General features: G+C 47.5%; 1 protein-coding gene and 1 long non-coding RNA gene across 3 annotated transcripts; one reads left to right on the top strand and one right to left on the bottom strand.

The window, feature by feature from the left end:
* Positions 1-637: 637 nt before the first annotated feature.
* On the bottom strand, positions 638-21,531 carry ACCSL (1-aminocyclopropane-1-carboxylate synthase homolog (inactive) like). 2 transcript variants are annotated; one of them, XM_055546926.1, is made up of 15 exons: positions 21,504-21,531; positions 12,168-12,724; positions 10,737-10,796; positions 10,208-10,278; positions 9,764-9,833; positions 9,489-9,555; positions 7,959-8,056; positions 7,629-7,706; positions 7,186-7,286; positions 5,914-6,003; positions 5,112-5,157; positions 4,875-5,016; positions 2,574-2,716; positions 2,334-2,487; positions 638-1,056 (listed from the first exon to the last, which is right to left on the bottom strand). In XM_055546926.1, the coding sequence occupies exons 1-15, from the start codon at positions 21,514-21,516 to the stop codon at positions 920-922; spliced, it is 1,827 nt and encodes a 608-aa protein (XP_055402901.1). In that variant the 5' UTR covers positions 21,517-21,531; the 3' UTR covers positions 638-919. The 2 variants fall into 2 exon arrangements, with proteins under 2 accessions (XP_055402901.1, XP_055402900.1); XM_055546925.1 differs by lacking the exon at positions 21,504-21,531 and adding an exon at positions 19,790-19,941.
* On the top strand, positions 20,083-23,122 carry LOC129627602 (uncharacterized). Its single transcript, XR_008702638.1, has 3 exons — positions 20,083-21,301; positions 21,525-21,700; positions 22,339-23,122. It is a non-coding gene; the product is annotated as an uncharacterized LOC129627602 (long non-coding RNA).
* The last annotated feature ends 293 nt before the right edge of the window (positions 23,123-23,415 follow it).

Genomic DNA, 23,415 nt, shown 5'->3' with positions numbered 1-23,415 from the left:
ATCAGGATTTGTTGGTGGGCCACAAAGCTGCCCAAGAGAGTGAGGATGATCCCAAACCCAAGTGACTGATCAAAGCCATCAGTGGCTGCTAATAGTTCTTCCAACATCTATAAAATCGTGGTAGTCCCCACTCTGCCCATTTCACTGCTTCGATGCTCAGACCAAAGCTCAGATGTGCAAAGGTTTTGCAGAGAAATGCTCAGGAGGTATGATTTGAACAGTTGAAAACCCTAGAGATGAAAATGGAAGACTTCATTCAGGCTTATCACCAGAGATTCATTTTAAAAGCCTTTAAAAAAGGCAAAAATGGAGAGAACTCATATTTGGAAGCAGAAACATTTTAAACTATACTCTCACTCTACCACGTAGCCACACATGTGTAAGGTGAGTGTGATCGTGTAAGGATCCTATGGGACACTGCATCCAATACCTAGAAAATGCTCTGCCAATTGGGGATCATGATTTCCCTTCCTTTCTGGCCTGCCCTAGAAAGTATTCTTCACATATAACCTGCTTTACCTGCTTTAGAATTTCAAAACTAAATTTAATATTTAATTTAAATTTAATTAAAAATTAAGTTTAAAAATCTAGCTCCCAAAAGGTCATATGAAGAATGTGAAATAAAACAGGCCTGCAATTTAAAGAATATGGAATTTATTAGATACAGAATATAAAAGTTAACCCACCTAAACAGGGACCCAGAGAGCTCCCTTTATTCCTCCTCTAGGCTTTCCCACCAGAATTCCCATAAAAACATTTTGCACACACGCAATGGCTCGTAGAGACTAAGAAGATGTAAAGCTTCCAAAATGACAGATGCTTAAGGGGGCTGATGGTGGGGTCAAACGCACTCATGCCTGGAGGAGCCACTGGTCACAGCTCCAGGTGAGCGCCCAGCCTTCCAGATCCAAGACTGACATCAGGACTTCCTGAGAGCGGGCCTGGCTGGAGCCTCTGGCTGGGAGGTAGGCACTTCCTCCTTCATTGCCTCCTCCAGTTGCTTCACTGTACGCTCCTGCACCTGCTCCACTAGCACCTGCTGGAACCGACGCATGGCTAGAGGGTCCAAATGAAGACAGGAAAGCTTAGCGGGAGTGCACATGCGCCCCAGATACATGCAGGTCCCAGTAGACCACCACAGAACCTCTGGTTCAGGGATGCTGAACTTGAGCCTTCCCTTTTGGGGGATAGATTTCCAAGTCTTCCTGCCACATCCCCCATGGCTCTTTTGGCTTCACTGTCCCAGCCCCTGCCTGCTAGATTACCTTCGTGACTCAAAATCAAATCCTGTCACCTAGCTTATAGCCTGGAGAAGGCAATGGCACCCCACTCCAGTACTCTCGCCTGGAAAATCCCACGGACGGAGGAGCCTGGTGGGCTGCAGTCCATGGGGTCGCTGAGAGTGGGACACGACTGAGCGACTTCCCTTTCACTTTTCACTTTCATGCATTGGAGAAGAAAATGGCAACCCACTCCAGTGTTCTTGCCTGGAGAATCCCAGGGACGGGGGAGCCTGGTGGGCTGCCGTCTATGGGGTCGCACAGAGTCGGACGCGACTGAAGCAACTCAGCAGCAGCAGCAGCTTATAGCCTTGGCCTCATTATTTTCTGCCTGCCTCTAGTGGCCCTTCCCTCGGTCTATTTTCCACATTAGCCCAAAAGATATGTAACATAAATATTCATTGCTATGTGCCCAGCGGGTAGAACAGTGACCTGCATGTGTTGAGATGCAGTAGATAAAATGATTGTCATGTTTCTGTAGCCTTCAGAGGAGAATCACAGCTCCACAGTATAGCATACAGGGACTTCTAGATCACACGCTATCTATCTCACCTAGTAGCTGGCAAGTTCTGTGTGGGCAGAGCTCCATTTCTGGATAGCTTACAGTCCCAGTGCCTCGTCAATGACAGACACAGACCTGACATACCAAAAGTATAATATGCTTCAAGTGCCTAACATTTTCTCGTTTGCAAAAGAGCTTAAAGGTATGGGCTTTCCTTGTGGCTTAGCTGGTAAATAATCTGCTTGCAATGTGGGAGACCTGGCTTCAGTCCCTGGGTTGGGAAGATCCCCTGGAGAAGGGAAAGGCTACCCACTCCAGTATTCTGGCCTGGAGAATTCCATGGGTTACAGTGCACGGGGTCACAGAGTCGGACATGACTGAGCGACTTTCACTTTGACTTAAAGGTATGAAAGTGGTAACAGAGGGCCTAGAAGGACTGGAGCTATGTAGGCTGCAAAAGGTGAATAAGGGGCGACTCCACTCCTGGGTTACAGAGGAGTGGCGGGGGCATCTGTGAAGGATGCCAGGACCGGCAGGTCAGCTCCACTCACCGTTTCTTAGCAGGTGGGGCCTGGCTGCAAAGACGAGACGGAACCAGCCAGGCTCCTTACACATGAAGGTCTTGCCTGGGGATAAGATCAGCTTGTGGTCCAGGAAGCGGCGATGGAGGAGCAGCTCTTCCTCAAATGTGCATGGGTCCAGGTACTGGGGAGGAGAGACGGACAGAGCTGAGCTCAAGACCCAGCCGGCAGATCTGCCCTTCAACACCTGTCTTCACTCCCAGAGCTCACCTGTTTCAAGTTGATCCAGACATAGAGGCCGGAGCCACGATTGAGAAAAGGGACCTTCGATGCCTTTAGCTTGCGAGTGACATACCTGTGAGCCTCCTGCAGCCGGAAGTGATAACTGGGCAGGTATATATTGTCAATCCATTCTGAGTGGATGGAGGAAGAGAGCTGTTACATACTTCAGGGCTGAGATCTGCCAGAGGGCTCCTGACCAAATGCTTCCTCCCTGGGCTTCATGCCTGCTGATTCTACCCAACTGACTGCATCGTATTTGAACTGATCATACCTAACACGTGGTCTTTCCTGGTGGCTCAGTGGTAAAGAACCCACCTGCCAATGCAGGAGGCGCGGGTTTGTTTCCTGGGTAGAGAAGATGCCCTGGAGAAGGGAATGACTACCCACTCCAGTATTCTTGCCTGGAGAATCCTATGGGCAGAGGATCCCAGGGCTACAGTCCATGGGGTCACAAAGAGTCAGACACGATTAGCAACTAAACACCACCACCCACGACACCACTTCCATTGTGCGAGGTGGGGATGCTGGGCTTCTCAATAGTTGTGTAATAAGGTTATGTTTGAATTTACACCCTTGAAGCAAGAAGTTGAGGTGTCCCCTAAATGGGGTTGATACCGCTGTTATCAACCGGGCAAGTAGCTGCTACTCATAGTTCCCTCACCTTCTGCTTTAGACCCTAACAAATGGGCTGTGAAGAACCTCGTTATGCTTGGGGATGACCCTAGCACAACCATTCTCAGCATTGGTAGCACTTTAGAACCACCTGGGGAGCTTTTAAAAGGCCTAATGGGCCAGATTATATCCCCAGACATCTAACTCAAAATCTTTGTGGATTCAGCCTACACATTGGGCTTCCCTAATAGCTCAGATGGTAAAGCATCCGCCTGCAATGTGGGACACCCGGGTTCGATCCCTGGATTGGGAAGATCCCCTGGAGAAGGAAAGGGCAACCCACTCCAGTATCCTTGCCTGAAAAATTCCATGGACAGAGGAGCCTAGCAGGCTACAATCCATGGGGTTGCAAAAAGTCAGACACAACTGAATGACTAAATTCCCTAATTCCCTACAAATCGGTATTTAAACTCTCCAGGAGAGATTCCCTGGTGGCTCAGACGGTAAAGCGTCTGCCCGCAATGCGGGAGACCCGGGTTCGATCCCCAGGTCGGGAAGATCCCATGGAGAAGGAAATGGCAACCCACTCCAGTATTCTTGCCTAGAAAATCCCATGGATAGAGGAGCCTGGTGGGCTACAGTCCATGGAGTGGCAAAGAGTCGGACACGACTGAGCAACTTCATGAGGTAATTCCCACGTGCATCCAAGATTGAGAACCAGTGTTCAAGAAGCTGGGAATCTGGTTTCCACCAAATATCAGAAGGCCTGACACCTTGCACGGAGGCATCCAGTTGGATTTCTCCTGTCTACCAGTTTCTCCACCCAAAGCTGAAAGCAGATTGTTTTCTAAATCAGATTATCTGATAACTTTGTTTCATGTATCCCTGCTCTCAGTTTAAATCCTTGGGCCTGGCATCTGCTCAATGACAGGGAATTTTTTAAAAGGAGCTCTTATCTAAGTTTGAACCATGGCATTAAAGGTGGGAAATTCTCTTTGAAGCCAGCATTCACTTAAGATCTAAGAGGGAAGGTAAATTCAGGTGCCATAGATATAGCAGCACCAGCCTGCCCAAACAGCCTCTCCTTTGGCCACCCTGGAAGATGAAGTTAAATCACATTTGAAGAGTCAGGCTGTTCTTTGGTAATCTTTGCCTGAAATAGGCCAGGTTTGTGCTCAGTGCTCAGTCTTATCCAACTCTTTGCGACCCCATGGACTGTAGCCCGCCATGCTCCTCTGTCCACGGAATTTTCCAGGCAAGAATACAGGAGTGGGTTGCTATTTCTTCCTCCAGGGGACCTTCCTAACACAGAATCCAACCTGCATCTCCTTCATTGGCAGGCGAATTCTTCACCAACTGCGCCACCTGAACGGGAGGAAAAATTGACCTTCATGTAAAGACCAATCTCTGAAGTTCCCACCTTCAAGTCCTAGAGTACAATTGACTATCCCTTTTGCAGGCAGAGCACAAGCTTTCAGATGGTCAGTGTTTTAGACCAGCACCTCTGTCTTCTTTCTATACCCGGCTGCATCTGCCCTCCTATAAACATCCCATCCTGCCACTGTTAAACCCAAGACAGTGAACAGGGTCTCAGTGTACTGAAGGCATGTCAGAGGCCCATGCAGACCCAGAAATTCCCGGTGGCCATGAGGTCCAGCCTGGGACAGGGCTCAGTACCTCTGTCCTGAAGCAGCTGATGCAGCTTGTACTGGGCGATGCCAGAGATGCTGTGGAGGTAGCCAAAGCAGCTCATGGCAGAGGCCACCTCCCTGTTGTGGGTATACAGAGCGCCAAAGCGGAAGCCAGAGATGCAGAAATCCTAGAGAAGAGAAGAAGGGAAGGGAATGCCCGGTTGGTCTGCCTTCTTCTGGCTCCACTTCCTTCCCTACCCAAGGACAGGCGGCTGGGGCTCACCTTACTGGCGCCCCAGATCACGTGGGTCTTGTTGGGATCAGGCAAACTAGAAAGGAAAGAGTCAAGATGATGGAGAAATACTTGAAGGATGATGGCATGCAGTCTATGAAGGGAAGATGAAAGTGGCCTTGAGGGCCTTCCTAGACAGAAGGGCCTGGGGACCCAAAGTTCAAGACACAGTTACCCCAGTTAAGCCAGGAAGTCAACAAAAGGTATCCTTGTGGAACCAGATGGGAGACCTCTCAAGTGCCCATTGAAGGTACTCAAGGACTCTCAGCCTGGCTCGGGGTCTTCCTACAGCAAGTCCAAAGCCACCTTCTTGGCAGTTGGCTCCTCATACAAGTGGGCCACCATTTCTAGACTTTCCAAACATTTCTAAAATGTGTTCACCTATTTCTTTCTGCCCCACCTTTGGTGAAACTGTTCTGTCTACCAGGCATGTTCTTCTCTTGCTTTGCCTGCTGGATCCTGTCCTAGGGCCAAATACCAACCCTTAAGAAAGTTCTCCTCTATTTCTCTTCTTTCCCTGTGCACTACTTATCAAGAAGCCCTGACCTTCTGTAGGGCTTCATCTTGACTTGACCATGCTCCTTCTACCCTCTTCTTAAACTATCTCATGTACAAAGTGGCATTTAGAGAAGACATTTGGAGGACAGATGATGCTTTGCTCACTTTCACACTCTTGGAGGTTCTAAGCTCAGTTCTTCGCTCATAGCCAAAGGAGTGCACTGCCCATGGACTCACCCTGCAAAAGCAGGAGCTTCATGGTTCTCGTTCCCAAGTCCCGCTGAGACCAACTCACCTCTTCATGCTCAGAACACTGTGGAATGTGATGGCTTCATCAAACACAGACAGCATGTACATCTCATCTACAATCACGTGGAGGTTGTACCTGCAGGTTGGGTGAAAGAGAACGATTATCTAGGTTCTCTCTAATTGTAACTCACACTTTATTTGTTAGGTTTTTCTGAACACAGACCAGACATTCCTAAGGCCCCAGAAGCCCATCCAAACTTTCCAAGAGGTGTGGTAAGGTAGAAGGGGGTCTCTCCTTCACCAGAGGGGACCTTCTGTCCTGACTTTGGGGTGCTAGAAAGGAACAGGATCTGAGAGACATGCATGAGAATATCTGGCCCCACGCTTCAACTGTCAAGTAGAGACTAGTGGTAGCGGCTGGGCGTCCCAGAGACATCTCCTCTGGTATAGTCAGGCGCTCCCAGGACTTCCCAGTAGTTCAGTGGCTAAGACTCCCTGTTCCCAAAGCAAGGGGCTCAGATTCAATCCCTGGTCAGAAAACTAGATCCTGTGTGCTACAACTAAGACCCAGTGCAATTAATAAACAATCAAAAAAATTTTTTTAAAAAGAGCTCCCACCTAGGGTCTGGTTCAAACAGGGATATGAAGTGGGCTAAGTGCACACCTGCCTCGTCTCCTTTATTCTCCCAGCAGTGCTCTGAAGCTGTACTGTTACCTCTATTTCATAGGAAGAAACTGATTTCTGAGCTAGAAAGCTAATCCCTCCCTAGTCCATACTAGAGCCGGCATGGAGAGCACCCCCAGCACTCTTTCTCTTGTCCCCATGTGCCGCCGTTAATTGGTCTGGATTCGTTATGAAGTTCAAATACACATTTCTTCTAGACCATGGAAGATCATCTACCCTAAGAAGGCTATTTCCAGACTTCAGAGATATTAATAACTGATGTTAACATGTTCTTAGAAACAGGGACAGGAAAATTCTAGAGGGACTCACCTTCCTTGGCACCTCAAGCCAAGGAGTTTGGGAAATGGATGCAGGAAGAGCTTATGCTATGGGGGGTGGGAAGTAACAGGGTGCATGACTATTACATGGGTATGTGCACACAGGCAAAGGCGAGAAGGGAAGTGGCAAAGTCTGAAGCAGTGAGCACGTGGGTGCCTTTTACTTCACGTCCATTTCAGTTAGTTGTCCATGACTGCACAAAGTATACTACACAGTGAGAACACTTAGGGTATATTATTTCCAGTTCTGACTCCTTGACTGTGAGTGATGGGAACCCTTCTTACGGACTTCATCTCAAGGGGGTGGGAGTCATACTTCTTGGCAAATTCCAGATATTCCATCATGGAGTCTTGGGAATAGACATCTCCCAGAGGATTCTGAGGGTTGATTAGCACAAGACCTCTGACCTTTTTCCCCTGAAAAGAACCAAGCATAACCAAGTGAACACAAATCCTTCACCTCCACATCAAGTTCTGCTGAAGGTCAAGGCCAGGGCACCGAGTAGGATCGGACCCCTCATCAAGGCCTCAGTGGGCAATTGGAGGAGCAAGTATCATGGAGCCTGCAGAGGGGAACAGGAGGAAGCTCTGGGGGCCCACAGCCAGGCTCAGGGCTCCTTGGGGGATGTGCCCTGGGACACTGCCTCTTTTGAAGAAGGCACCCACACTGTCTTGGTGAACAAGTTATCCCACTGTCTCCATATTCAGCCCCTTTCCGGAGCAGCAGTGCCCACTCTGAAGACCCGGTTCCCACCTCACCTCAATCTTAGCCCTGAGCAGGGCGTGCTCCAGCTTATCCACAGTGAGCTGGAAGGGGTAGCCGTTTGCCTCAGTGACCTGGAAGACAGATTCAGCCTGAGAACCACATATCTGGAAGCTTCCAGGCCTGGATTCCTCATTCCTAGAAACCCTGAACAATCCTTTCCCTTCATACCTGGGGACTAGTCCCACATGCCCTTTTGGCCCAATTTCTCCATCCTTCTCCCATAACTTATACAGGAGAAAAGCAAGACCAACCTCCACCTTGGCAATGCCTAGACCATTCCCTTGCCTGGGTCAGTTGAACAGGGGAAGGAGGCCCACACTGACCTGACTCTCCAGGTGGACAGGAACCAGCTTGACTTTCGCATACAGGTGGGTACTAAAGGCGAAGCCCCCATAGGAGGGGGTGGGGACTAGAAAGGCCTCTGGAAGCAGAGAGACAGTGCTGTTAGTTCAGGGTCTCCCAGTGAAGTCCCCTAGATCAGCAGCAACACACCCCTCAGAGAAGGTTCCTGTGTAATCCCTCCTACGTGGGGGTGAGTGCTTTGCAGCGCAGGCTCTGTATATATAAGTGTGAGTGTTAGTCGATCAGTCGTGTCCAACTCTGCAACCCCATGGACTGTAGCCAGCCAGGCTCCTCTGTCCATGGAATTCTCCATACAAGAAGACTGGGTGGGTTTCCATTTCCTTCTCCAGGGAATCTTCCTGACCCAGGGATTGAACCCAGATCTCTTGCATTGCAGCCAGATTTCTTACCATCTGAGCTATGATAAGCCAGTGCTCTATATACAATCCACTCTTAAAAATGTTATTTAGGAAAACAAAACCCTTAAGTTTCTTCTTTGTGGGTACACTAGAAGAGAAAAGGGGAGAATACTGCTGCAGGTTACTTGGAATCCAGGGACTCAAGCTAGGCTTGCAGCAGGTAGAGCATGAATCATCAGCAAGTCTTGTCAGCTCCAGGCCGACACTGGAGGCAGAGAGGGTTCACACAGAGAGGGCTCTCATCTCTCTACGTGGCTCAGGTCTCCTGGGCTTGGTGACTTAATGTGTTATTTTCTTTCCATCTATTTGGCCTCCTTGATGAGCTAATCAAGGACCCACTCCTTCCAGTGAAACTGGCCATCTTGGGAGCACCATGCAGTAGGCTCATCAAGAAATCTGAGATTCTTATTTCAAATTGTTCCAAGGCATTGTTAAGGAAACCAAGAACAGATCTCTCAAGCTTTACTTGATCTAGAACCTAGTTTTTTTATTTCAGTGTTTTTGTTTGTTTGTTGAAGTTGCTTCAGTCATGTCCAACTCTTTGTGACCCTATGGACTATAGCCCACCAGCCTCCTCTGTCCGTGGGGCCCTCCAGGAAGAATACTGGAGTGGGTTACCATGCCCTCCTCCAGGGGATCTTCCCAACCCAGGGATTGAACCCAAGTCTCTGAAGCCTCCTGCAATGGCAGGCGGGTTCTTTACCACTAGCACCACCTGGGAATCCCCAGAGACACACAACTTGCTGTGTGTCGAAGAGATAGAACATCTGTATTGCCTAAGCCAGTTGACTAGGGCTCTTTGTATTGGGGTTGAGACCAAAAGTCCGACTAATACTAGACAGAGTTGGCTCCAGATGTCACCATTCCTGGGGCAGACTGGAGGCCTGTAACATGCCCATATTAAATGGGAATTCAAATCCCTCACTCCTGCAGAAAACGTAGGAAGATGCTCTAATCGGTGCAGGAGGCACCCCAGCGCTTCAGGGGAAAGGTCTTCAGTCAAGACCCTCTTCTCCCTCAGGGCCCAGGGCCCATGCGCGCCTGCCCACGTGGGGCTGTGTCCCTGAGGGAGCGCAGAGCCCACTGACTTACCCCCTGGATCACACAGAACCATGGCCAGAGCAGAGAAGACAGCGGAGCAGCCATTTAGAATGACCACCTGGAGAAGATACACAGAAGGCAGAAGTTGAAAACCAATCCTCGTAAGAGAGATCGGTTCCCCGTCTCCCTCCCCGTGGGGAGTCTCCTCAGCGAGGACCCACTGGCCTCCACCCTGCCCCGACTCTGAGAGGCTCTTCTGGAAATGCAGAGGTACCCAAGAATATGGTCCTCCACCAGGGTGTCAGGAAGGCTGGGAAGAGACTCACATTTTCTGGGTCAAGGGGCTCAGGTGTCTTACAGTAGAAGGTCAGGAACCGGGCCACTTCTTTTCGCAGGCTGTGAACAGACCCAGACAGACCGGTCGTTCCAGGATCGGCCCTGGGCTTTCCCCACAGCCTAGACTTCAGTCTTTTCACGAGAGCAGAGCGTGCAACCTCAAGGTCCTTACAGGGTGAACAGGGGACTGAGGCTGTCAACCCCCTAGGAGACACAGACGTGAAGAGTACGGACAAAAACTCGGGTCTCCTGAATGACAGAGCGGTGCTGTTTCTACTACACCAGCTTGCCTGCTCTGATAGTCTACACTAGGCATTTTCTAGAAGTCATTACCCCCACAATAGGGAGGCACCCAGCAGAGAACGTGGAAGTCTTTCCCTGGATGCAGACGGGTGCCTGTAGACCAGAAGACCCCAGGTCCAGGGGCTACTTACAATGGTTGCCCTCTCCAATCAGCGTACTGCAGTAGATCTTCATCAACGTAGGTCATGTCACTCTGACTCAACTGTGGACAAATAGAGTGTGAGCACGGCCAGACCAGGGATGCCCAAGAGGCTTCATCCTACTCCTAGGATGCCCATGGGCGTTTCCCCTACAACACAGGGCCTCCCAGAGGGAAATGGGCATATATGCTACATGCTCCCTGATGAACGGAGGCTTCAGTCTTCGTGTCAAAGATTATACAACTAGATCTCCCCCGGGAAGTGTCTGACAACCTCCCCAACCCTACATTTGATCTAGACTCTCCCTTGGCAGCTTACCCACCACACACCCGTCCAGAGAAAACTTCCCAACACAGCAAGGCCAGTCAGCAGGTTAGACGTGCTATTCTAGAAGCTATTTCCCCACTCCCTTCCTCAAACTTCTAAGTCTTATTCCTGTGTCTACCACGTGCTAAAAGACCCATTCTTGGGGGACCTGGGCCTGAAGGTGGGTCACAGCACAGGCTGGAACGTGGCTTACCCTCTCAGCCAGAAGATCAGTACAGAGCTTGTTCTCACTGGTACCAAGGTTGATGTAGCCCTGGAGATAGATGGAATCAAAGGTCAGTCCTCTTGCCCTGCCCACCATGGACCCCTTTAAACAGGTCATAATTATTCATCTGGATGAGCCCAAATGGAGGTCTCCCTGCTCCATGAGGCAATAAAATCTGTGTTTGACAACCTTAATATCAGAAAAAATTCCACAAATTCTCCCAAATCTTAACAGCTTGCAAATTTCCCTCTTTAGAGCCATATATTGGGTTGGCCAGAAAATCCATTCAGTTAGTGAGTACCTTGCTCCAAAAAAGTTCTCGGTGAAAATGAAAAGTGTCTTATTTTTATTCAAAACTGAATGAATTTTTTGGCCAACCCACAACATAAGTAGTAATCATTATATTATGTACCAGCCATAATTCACTGAGCTCCTATATTCTAGACATTAGACTAAGTGGTTCATGTCAATTGCCTTAATTCTCACAACTCCTGAGAAAATGCTCTGCTCTCCCGCTGAAAGAGAGTAAATCTCAGAAAGGTTGAATAAACTACACTAGCCACATGACCTTGGTGATGAGCAGCATCTGGCCCCAGAGCCTGGCTCCTTAACCAGTCCCTGCCAGTATCACCTCTGCCATCTCCACATCCATGGAAGGGCCCCTTCAAGTTCCTGGAAGGGGCATGGCCCCTCAGAGGCCGATCAGGATACCCGACTCATTTGGGCCCCAGAAAAGCAGATGGCCATTGGCCACACATCCCTTGGGTGGGAACAGAAGGAAAGGGGAGGCTACTGTGGCCCCCTGCCCTCTGGCTGGAAAACTGTTGGGACCCTCCCTTGCTGGAAGCCTTTTCTTGATCCCATCACCATTGGGATAACATCCCAACATCTTACAATGGCCTGATCCCATCCATACCTCTGTTAGAGTGCTCACCATCTCTACTCAAGTCGCACAGGCCTCCTTTCCCAATCACTCCAAGCTCTACTCACCTTGAGGCTTCCACCCATGCTGTTCCTCCTTCCTGGAGGACCCTTCCCTTACCCCCATCACCTGACTGATGGACTCATCCTTTAAACGATCTTCCCTGATGGTTTCCAAAGCAGGCAGCCCCTTGGTGCTCTTGGGAACGTTATTCACATCTGTTTCCCCAATGGCTGAGATCTGTTACTAGACTTGAGTTCCACAAGGGTAGGTTCACTTACCACAGTGACCACAGTGATTCCCAGTAGATAAGAGCTAGGACAGGAGGGGAAACCAGACCCAGCTTGTCAACTTTCCTGTGCCCACCCCCTCACCTACAGGGGACAATAGCACCTACTCCATGGGGCTGGGAAGAATCAATGAGGACGCACAGTTCTTGGCACAGGACTCAGTAAATCCCTGTGATGGGGGCCCTCGAGCCTGTCCCCCATCCTCACCAAGGTGTTCTTGTCCTTGTGATATTTGTTTCCTTGGTAGGTGTCGTAGTCCCGGAAGCTCAAGTGGTATAAGGCCGAGATGTCAATCCCACGGTTGGACAGGTCATAGCTGATAACTGTATTTTCAAAATCACTCTCTTGGTAGAACATCTGGCCAGTCTGCCTGTTTGCTTGGACCGGCTGCCCACCTCCGACATCACCCCTGGAGTCCATGGACGTGCAAGGCGGTTGGGCACTCTGGTTGCCTGGGGCCCCAGCCGGCAGGAAGCTGACGATCTGGAACAATAAGCGACCCAGGAGCGCCTCCTGCTCCCTGATGGCCTGACCGTGCCACTGCTCCTCCAGCGCCAGGTCCTGCTGCTGAGGTCTGGTCGTCAGCCGCACGATGTGATCCTCCACAGTCTGCTGCAAGGTCAGCACCATCTCCATCAGCTGGGTGTGGATGCTGCGGTATCTGAGGGCCTGGTCCCTCATCTGGACACAGGGCGTGTGGGGGGTGTCTGATGGGCCACTCGTACTCTGGGTGTTCCCACTGGCCTCAGCTGGCTGCCTGGAACCTGCAGAGAGAAACCACGCACTGCAGCAAAGGAGACTTCCTGAACCTCAGGCCCAGGCATGATCTCAGGCTGGCCCCCAGTTCCTTTTACCGCCACACCTCTTACAGGCCCAAATTGGCTGAGGAAGGGCTACCTGCTCACTCGAGGGCAATGCCGAAGTGGCCCAAGCTCAGACGTGGGAGCACTGGACTTAAGTGTCACTCATATGTGTTCTTAGGAAGAACCTTAGGGTCCACTTAAAGAAAAAGGAGAAATTGAAGAGGTAGGCTTTGGATTCTTCAGAGTGACTCCTGCTTTATACAGTTCTAAGGAAGAAAAGGGATTCTGCTGCTAAAAACAAAAACCAAAAATAAAAACAACAAACCAAAACCTTAAGTCATTCTGCTAGACTAGGGGAAAGTAAACTACTGCCCAGGGAGCAAACCAGCCTTCCATTTGTCTTTGTAAATAAAGTTTTATTGGAGCATAGTCATGGTCACTTGTTTATATGTTATCTATATCTGCCTTTGCACTTCAACAGCAGATTTGAATAGTTGTAACACAGACCGTATGGCTCATAAGGCCTAATATAGCTACTATCTGGCCTGTTACAGAAAAAGTTTGCCAAGGCTTGTTCTAGAACATCATTCCTTTTATTTTTCCATTTCCCCCCCCACGTTGGTCATGCCAGATGCTCAGAACTCAGTTCTTTCATCCTCCTACTCTGTATCCCTCTTGTAAACACCTTCGACCTGCTCACAGTGACAGCTGCCTTGGATATCCATCACCAGAAACCATGGGCAAGATACGTGGTTCTCGAGTTTTAAAGTCCACCAGAATCACTTAGAGGGTTTGTAAGGATGCGATGCTGGTCCTCATCACTGGACTTTCTTTCAGGGGTTTGGGGGTGGAGCCTGAGTAATTGCAGTTCTAACAAAGTTCCTCGGACTATACGTTCTGAACCTTTAACTATTCAGCCCAACCTTCTGTCTGAAAAGAAGTCCAAATGCTGGATAAGACTTTGCACACCTTTGTAAAGTGTCAAAGAATAAAAAAAAATCAGATATTAAGAAGCCAGGAGGTATGAAAATGTGAGGCTGACCACTGCCTCTCATTCATTGTTAAATAATCCTCATATCCTCAGTCACTGAGATCCCTTTTTCTAAGAATCTAGACTTACACACCTTCCACCAAATGCCATCTTCTAAGTTTTTCTACATTACATCCCCCCACATATGCAAAACCTTGTTACTTCTTTTACAATTTGTGGGACCAGCACTTCAAAATACTGGACACTCTGCCAACCTCTCTAAACCGTCTTTAGTCTGCCTGTGATATTCCCATGACAACCTATACTTCTCTGTGATGGCACTTAGTTTTGTTACTTGTTCAGTGTCCGCCCCGGTCAGCCTTCATCATCATGTCCTTAGCACACCATCTGGGCATACAGGTACCTAGCAGGAGAGGCACAACCCCAGGGATGCGGCTGACTCAGTGAAGAGATCAGCCATGACCGGAGACTGTAAGCTATGGAAGATGGAGCAACAGTTGGATGAAGCCATGGGACAAACAGATACCGAGTCTTGACTTAGGAAGCCAACCTTTCATCAGTAATACAGAGAACTTCTCTCACCGCTATTAGAAACATAATGTTTAGATAGAAATTGAACACATTTTTCTTATTCTTAGACTAACACTTGTTTCACAAGCAAAAGCTTTGCTCTGGCCCAAGCTCCATCCCCTAGAAGTAACAGGGCCATTGCAATGGGGCTCTCAACTCAGGGTGAGAAGGTCACGCTGTCCTCCAGGAACGTGGGTGGCCCTCAGCGTCCTTCCAGTCCTCAGTCGGGGACCTCAGGCTCACGGGAAACAGGGATCAGGCTGGGGCAGAAACCGGAGGTCAGTGTGGCCAACAGGCACTAGGGGAGTGAGACTGGCTGGAATTAGAGCTCTCAGGCAGGGGCCAAGGCAAGTTACTGCAAAAAGTATATTTTCCTGGCAAATGTATTTTCTGATAAGGTAGTGAGTACGCAGCAAGGCTGAGGGAAAACCAAGAAGTCAGACCTCCACCAAGACTGGTCTTTTCTATAAGAAAAGTCTATTGTGACTGACATTGTTCCACAAAGGCCACAATGTCCCTAAATCTCAGCCCTAAGTTGTCTGGTGTCGGGATACACACACTCTCATGTCTTGGCTATACCCGTAGTTTCAGTATTTCTCACCTCTAAACCATTTTCCTCCCAAAGCATACACAGGGGACCTCTATAAAAGCAGAATCTCAGAACCAGCCCAGCTGGCGCCCTCTGATAACAGCCGAAAGACAGATCTTAAACAGTAAAAATCGAGAATGGGGAATGAATATGGGGAATGAACTAGGAAGCTAGTCTCCTGTTCATTTGGGATGCCAGTACATGGGTATACCATTTATATGAGGATACTTCTGCCTCTTTCTCTAGTACCCTACAAGCCCTTCTAGTTCGATCTGCCATCTGGCCTTCCTTCCCCTCGCCATGCACCAGCTTTCCCTGGTCTCAGTACCCTAACCTAATTGAGATTCTTCCTTCTCAATGTACTAATTAAGATTACTACATAATAACTAGTACATAATGATAAAGATTGTCAAGTCTTCCTTATGTGCATGGGAAGCAAGGTGTATGGGGGGTATAGATCCCTAAATACAAGTGGAAAAACTGAAAACTCAAGTAAAAACAGCCTTGAGAAGTCTAGATTCTGTTGCCACTCACCAACTGTAGGATGTTGGAAGAATTCTCTCTGTCTGGGCACCAGTTACTCATACCAGGTGAGAAAGTCACTCGTTGTGTCCGACTCTGCAACCCCATGGTCTATGCAGTCCATGGAACTCTCCAGGCCAGAATACTGGAGTGGGTAGCCGGTCCCTTCTCCAGAGGCTTTTCCCAACCCAGGGATCGAACCCAGGTCTCCCACATTGCAGGCAGATTCTTTACCAGCTGAGCTACCAGGGAATCCTAACACTTACCTCAAATGGAAGTAAAATTGAAACTCCATGAAAGCAAGGAACTTCTAGTGTCCCATAGTAAAACCAAGATTTAAACTTGAGCCCTCTGACAATAGCCCAGAACTCCTGGGAAGAGAGTGAACTGGCAGAAAACCAGCGCTAGCAGACTCCAGGCTGGTCTGTGCACATTCACGTCACATAATGTGCCCTAGAAGTCTCAAATTCTGAAGCTGGATTAACTTCATCCAACAGCACTGTCATTCTCTTCTATTGGTGACTCAAAGTCCCTGGACAGAAGAAAACAAACGCTCTGGGAGCAGTATACCTGAGGTTTTAGGTTTCTCAAGAGGATGACTTTTCAAATACAGCATCCAGCACACAGAAAATCTAGATACATGAATCAGCAGCATGAGCTAAAACCAGCAGAGACAGCGAAGACCAACTCGACTTGAGGTGCTAGGAGTCAGCTGTAAAAACATTGCTTTTCTGTTCAAGGAGATAAAAGCCAAGCCTGAAACTTGACAAAAATTAGAAGTTAAAATGATAGATCTAAAGGAAACAGGAGAGTCTAGATCGCCTGTTGTTAAAATACAATTATTGAAAATTTAAAGCCTCATTGAATAAGATGTTTCATCAGTGCCAAATAACCAGGCACCAAAGCATGGCATCAAGAAGGTTAAAAAATGCAAATTAGGATAAATTATATAATTATATATATATGTAGCTTCTTTGTGAAGCAACAAAAAAATACAAGACAAAGAAACATTTCAAAAGCAGCCAAGAAAAAAGTTATCTTAAAAGGAACCATAGATCAAAAGCTGGTATTAGCCACAGCGGAAACCTGAAGTTAGTGATATGCTATTGTCAATATACTGAAAGGAAATAACTCCCAGTCTGGAATCTTGTAGCCATCACACATCTCCACTTCAACAGGCAGTACCAATTTCTCCCGCTAGAGGGGCTGGATTTACTGCAGAGGACCTGCTAATCAGAGCAAGTAGTGACAGGTGGAAGAGGACAGACACCACTAATCAGAGGAAGTAGGTTCACCTTTAAAAGCTAAAGCCAACTGAGTGAAAGAAACCAGACAAGGTCCATACCGTACAGTTCTACTTATAGGGCAACTAAAAGTAACTGGTAATGACAGAAGTCAGAACAGTAGCTCCCTGGAGAGGTGGTTGGGAAATTGACTGTAATGGGATGCAGGAAACTTTCTGGGGAGATGATATTAACATATCTTAATAGGGTGATGGTTACATGGCTGTAACCACATGTCAAAGCTCAAGCTGTACGCTTATGAATTTTTCTATATTTAAGTAGGTTTTTAAAATGCAGGTATAGCTAATTTAAGGCTTTATTGTTGCAGTTTAGTTACTAAGCTGTGTCTGACTTCAGCAACTCCATGGACTATAGTCCATCAGATTCCTCTGTCCACGGGATTGCCCAGGCAAGAATACTGGAGTGGGTGACCATTTCCTTCTCCAGGGGATCTTCCCAACTCAGGGATCAAATCCAAGTCTCCTGCATTACAGGCAGTTTCTTTACCACTGAGCCATCTGGGAAGCCCAATTTAAGGCTCTATTAGATTATAAATAGCTAAATAAGTTTATCTCCAATGTGAGCCCTTCCAGTGTAAAGACCACTATGGGAACAGGCCCCAACTATGCAGAGGGATATTTGCATGATTAATTTATAGTAGAAAAAAACAAAGTGACAGTTCTTGAGACACAAGCATAGCTAAATTAGTCAAGAAAAATAAGAGAAAGCACATGCACTGAAATAAGATGAACTAGAGACTATTTTGCACTATTCTAATGGGTATGATTAAGTCTGGAAAAAATGGATAATCTAGTTTAAAAATGTAGTTAATTATTCATAGTCCCAGATAAGAAATAAAATCTTAAGCAAATCAGTTTCCATAGACATTATGAAAGAGTTAGGTCTCTTGAAGAATATCTGGTCCAGTGGGTGTCATAAGGAAATTTCATCATATATATAAAGGAGTATATTATTCCAGTGCTATTAAACTAGAGAAAAGGAAAATCCGCATTTCATAATCAAATAAACAATGATATTTAGACTTGATGAATTTTATATGAAGAACTATGGACAAATCTATGGACAAATGATTAGATTATCAATACTTAAAACTGAATAGCACCTAGCAAGCAGAATCCAGCAGCATAATAAAATAACCTTTCGACCATGTGGGGTCATATTGAGAAAGGAAATTCAATTCTATGACTTCTATTAACTTTTCATTAGTAGATCCTAAGGGAATAAAAGTCACTTGATCTATAGATGTTATAAAGACATCTGACAAAATTAGACACCCATTCTTGATTTAAACAACTTAATACAATGAATAGCCACCTCTTTAACATAAGACATCTCTCAGGCAAAAAGCCAGCCTCCAACTTAGCTGAGAAACCAAAGGGTTTGAAATCCTGAACAAGAGATAAGGTTGCCCATGGTCACTGTAAAATACCCAACATTTCACCAGAGGTCTCAGCCAAAAATATCAGGCAAGGAAAGAAATTAGAGTTAAAAATAGGAAATTTGAGTTAACACTATCTACAGATTACTAACGTCTACTTGGAAGACATAAACGAATTAACAGATGCTTTACAAGAGAATTTAGTAGAGTTATAGACTAGGACCCCACTTCATTTTTTTTTTTCCCCTTTGGCTGTTTAGCATGCAGGAATCTTAATTCCCCAACCAGGGATCGAACCCATGACCCCTGCAGTGGAAGAGTGGTGTCTTAACCATTGAACCAGGGAAGTACCCTCAGTTCATCTTTCTGTAAATAAAGTTTTATTGGAACACAGCTACACCCATGTGGTACACACACACACTGGCTAGACTTTGGTAGACTACACTAGAAGAAAATGAAGAGATAGTTCTTGAGAGATGCAAGCATAGCTAACTTAATCAAGGAAAAAAAGAGAAAGCGCATGCACCAAAATAAGATGAACTTAGACCAGCATTTTCAACCCAGGCCACATACCTAATGAGAGTGCTCAGTGACTGCCCAGAAGCCCCAGCCACATGCAGCTTTATTTTCACTTAATCCTGGCTGCTAGGAGGTGAGAGTTATCCACAATTTACAGATTGGGTGAATGAGGACATAATTTATCATAGCCTGTTGAATTTAACACAGTCCCCTAATATACCCAGCCTGAGTATGAATGGTGTAAGCTTTTGGGGGTCACAGGCCCTTCGAAACCACAACATTTTCAACCACAGTTTACACTGGGTACTGCCTTGAGCCAGGCTATTGTCTGGGTTCTTTGTATACACCGCCCGATTTAATCCTCAAAGTGGCTCTATTAGGAGGGTAAGGAATCTACCTACAATGCAGGAGACGTGGGTTCAATCCCTGGATCTGGAAGATCCTCTGGAGAAGAGAATGGCAATCCACTCCAGTATTCCTGCCTGGAGAATTCCATGGACAGAGAAGCCTGGTGTGCTACAATCCATGGGGTCACAAAGACTTGGACACAACTGAGTAACTAACAAAAATAACAAATGAGGAGGGTACCACCATTAGGCTCACTCTACAGGTAAGGCTTAAAGGAGGAAGCTTAAAAACAGGAGACTCAAAGGCAGGAGGTTAATTCAAACAAGTAGGATGGGAAAGTACTTGTCTGGAAAATCCCATGGATGGAGGAGCCTGGTAGGCTGCAGTCCATGGGGTCACTAAGAGCTGGACACAACTGAGCGTCTTCACTTTCATGCATTGGAGAAGGAAATGGCAACCCACTCCAGTGTTCTTGCCTGGAGAATCCCAGAGACGGGGGAGCCTGGTGGGCTGCTGTCTATAGGGTCGCACAGAGTCGGACATGACTGAAGCGACTTAGCAGCAGCAGGATGGTAAAGGGGGGCTTGAAATTCAAGTCTGCAAACCCCAGGCTCCACTGCCCTCTTAACCATCCCTTCCTGAGGCTGCTTGCTGGAAGGGTACACACACCCTCAAAGCCTGGCACTCACTATCAGGAATCCATAAGCCCCAAAGTCCATCATTGGCCACACCCCACTGGGGGGTCCAGGTAAAGCCCCGTCTCAGTCCACATCCATAGCTCCCAACCCAACCACCATGCTCTTACCGCTCTCCTTGTTTCCACTCATTTCTGCTCTGGTCAAAGTTGTTTAATCGTTGGGGGCCTCAGAGACCTCTCCACCGCGTGCTCCTCTCAGTAAGCCTGCTTACTGCTTTGGGCCTGCGCGCTCTGCTTTTAAGCATGCAGATGGTTTCAAGGGCAACAACCTCCACCTTGTCCTTTCCAAGGGGATCTCCCTCAGGTGCTCTTAATTACCTAAATGGCCTTTCTTTTTACAAAATTTTTAAAATTATTTATTTACTTTAAATTGAGGTTACATTGGTTTATAACATTATATGTTTCACATGTAAAACATTATATTTCAACTTCTGTATACACTTACTGTGTACTCTCCACCAAAAATTTAGTTTCCATCCATCCCCACACACTTGATACCCTTAACTCACACCCCATTCCCATCCTTCCCCTCTAATAATCTTTACTCTGATCTCTGTATCTACATGTTTGTTTCATTTGGTTTGGTCTTGTCCATCTCTTTTGTTTTTTGTTTCTTATATTCCACCTATGAGTGAAATCATATAGTGTTTGTCTTTTTCCATCTAGTTCACTTCACATGATCCCCTCAAGGTCCATCCAAGTGCATGCCTGCTCTGCTGCTAAGTCGGGTCTGACTGGTTTGTGACCCCCTTGGACTGCAGACAGCCAGGCTCCTCTGTCCATGGGATTTTCCAGGCAAGAATACTGGAGTGGGTTGCCATTTCCTCCTCCAGGGGACATTCCTGACCCAGGGATCGAATGCACACGTCTTGTGTTTTCTGCATTAGCAGGCAGATTCTTCACCACTGCGGCACATAGGAAGCCCCTAAGGTCCATCCATGTTGTCAAAAATGGACAGATTTCATCTTTTTTTATGGCTGAGTAGTATTCCGTGTTGTGTGTGTGTGTATGTGTGTGTGTATACCACATTTTATTTACCTATTCATCCACTGATGGAACTTGGGTTGCTTCCATATCTTGCCTATTATATGTAATCCTGCAATGAACATTCGTGTATCTTTACAAATTAGTGTTTTCATTTTCTTTGAATAAACCCAGAGGTGGAGTGTAAATTGGCATAGCCACAATGAAAAACAGCATGCAGATTCCTCCAAAAATTGAGAATAACATGGCCTTTCTTTGAACTATTATGGAGTGGGGCTCAGCAGCCCCCACGCCTACGAGAACCACACTTTGGAGCTGTGGCTCTCAGTCTCTGGAGGCATCGGCGTCACCTGGAGAACTCGCAAGGAGGAGGGGGCTCTGGGAAGTGGGCGAGGGTCTGAGCCTGGGTAGACCCTCAGGACTGTCAGGTGATTTGAATACTTGGCAACATCAGCAAGCAAATCTCAATTAAAGCACAAGTGAGCTACTAACCTCTGAGGCCACAATTGCGAGCAGGCTGCAGTGGGTTAACCGAGGGCAGGACAGGCAGTTTGACGAGGAAGCACTGGAGTGATGACTGGGGGTGGGGGGTTGCTGGTTCCAGTCTTCTCAGCCCTACCTGCCTGTGTGTCCTTGGTAAACCCACTCAAGCCTTTCTGGTCTTTGCTTTCTCTTTGATGAAGGGAGAGGAAACCGACCTCATGAAGGGTGCTGGATGGCAATGGTGTGCTTGAATGAGCGCCACACATTTGGAGCTCCTGGTCTGCCTTCCCTGAGGGTTGACAAACAGAAGCCAAGCTAAAAGCTGAGCCTCCTGTAACTCTCCCAGCCCACTCACCACCGTCTCTCATTCCTCTAGGCCCTCGCACATGCTGTTCCCTCCACTCAGAAGGCGTTTCACAGACCCGCCCACTTGGCAGGCTTTTGCTTCTCCTTCAAGTCTGTGCCTGTGTTACAGTGGAAATGAAAAAGGAGGAATGAGTTTTTCTCTTTCCCTTTCCAGAGAACAAAGAAAATAGATAGAACAGTGAGCAGGTTTGAACATTCCTAGTTTTTTTACTTTAATTGCTCCTAACTCTGCATGTCTGGAACGAAGCTTGCTTTTCTGCTCCGTAACTCTGCAAGAGCTACAATTCACATTTTTTCTCTTGAGTCTATGCTAAATATATCCTGTATCTGGTGCTTACCTTTTCAACATCCTTCCCCTTGTAGTTATGTATCAGAAAGAAGGCCATAGAGCCACCAAAATGCCAGACTCAATTATTGGGTTACTGACACCAGGCTACGACTGTCTTTGAAACAATGCAAGAGGAAGAAATCAAGATCCTATCACCTCTGTTCCTCATCACCGACTCCTGACTGCGAGCCCTTGCCTTATATAAGCCCCTAGACTCCTCATGGCTTGGCGGGGCGGGGGTGGGGGGGGGCGGTGGGCACAGTTCTTGAGGCATGAGCCTACTGGGTTCTCCTTTCCACCGGCTGAGAATTAAAGCCACCTTTCAGTTTCCTCCAAACTCTCTCCATTTTTTTAATTCAGCTTTGATGGGCAGAGAAAGCCAAGATTTTGGCCAGCAACACCTGCGTGTCACCTCCTCTAAGGACACTTCCTCCCTGACTTAGGCAGGTTTAGGGGTCCCAGCCTGCATCCTCATCCTCTCTGCTTATGCCTACAGCACAAAACACAGAGGATGAGATGGCTGGATGGCACCACCGACACGATGGACGTGGGTTTGGGTAAACTCCGGGAGTTGGTGATGGACGGGGAGGCCTGGCGTGCTGCAGACCATGGGGTTGCAAAGAGTCGGACACGACTGAGCGACTGAACTGAACTGAACTGAACAGAACACAGCAGTGCCTCCTAGCCTTTGCTCTAGCTGGTTTCCAATACCTGGACCTCTGTTCCCCGGAGATGCCTGCCCTGCTCCTCACCTCCTACGCATCTTTGCTCAAATATCACCTTCTCTTGGAGGCCAACTGTGATCACCTACCTCATTCTGCCACCTGTTCCCACCACACTGCAGCGACTCCCCCCCATTCTATCTTTCACGTTTTATAGTACTTTTCTCCTTCAAATGTGCTATATACTTATTTGTTAGGGGCACTATTTTCAGTACCCGCCTTCTAAAACATGAACTTCACGAGAGCAAGTGTCTTTGATTGTTTTTGGTTTTGTTTTTTAACTGTTTCTCAAATGTAAAGAACAGGTACTTGACCCATAAGGGAGCTCCACAATATTTACGAATGAATGGGAGAGTGGATGAATGAATGAGTGGATGAATGGACAAAGGAACAAATGAACAAATACCATAATATTAATACAAGTATCTAAAGTCTGGGTCCCTTCTGGACAGTTAGGCTTCTTAGTTTTGAAGGCACAGAGGGGGTTCTCTAGTTAGTGTTTGTTGACTATTATTGGTAACTATCTGATGAGGGACCGAGGACAGCAATGAAGGAACCAGTCAAGCAATTGTAGTCACCGGGTGACTGCTGACGGTAGAACGAAGACGTGCCCAGAGGAAAACCCTCCTTCCCCGCCCCAACCTGCTCGGTTTCCCACCATCTGCCCCTGGGACCCCTTGGAAAACACAGCTGTAACATGGATTCGCCAAGAGGGGTCGCTAAACTCTTATTTTCCCTCCAGGCGCAGAGAACTCAGGGTGGCGGCCTGTGCAGACGCCGAGAAAGCGCGGATGGGAGGATGAGAGGAAAGATGGGCGAAGGCCCCACCCTCTCCGGCCAGCCGCAGGGCG

This window comes from Bubalus kerabau, chromosome 15 (assembly GCF_029407905.1).
Source record: "Bubalus kerabau isolate K-KA32 ecotype Philippines breed swamp buffalo chromosome 15, PCC_UOA_SB_1v2, whole genome shotgun sequence".
Taxonomy (NCBI): domain Eukaryota; kingdom Metazoa; phylum Chordata; class Mammalia; order Artiodactyla; family Bovidae; genus Bubalus; species Bubalus kerabau.
The sequence above is the reverse complement of the archived record's forward strand: the minus strand, read 5'-3'. Positions and strand labels throughout refer to the sequence as shown.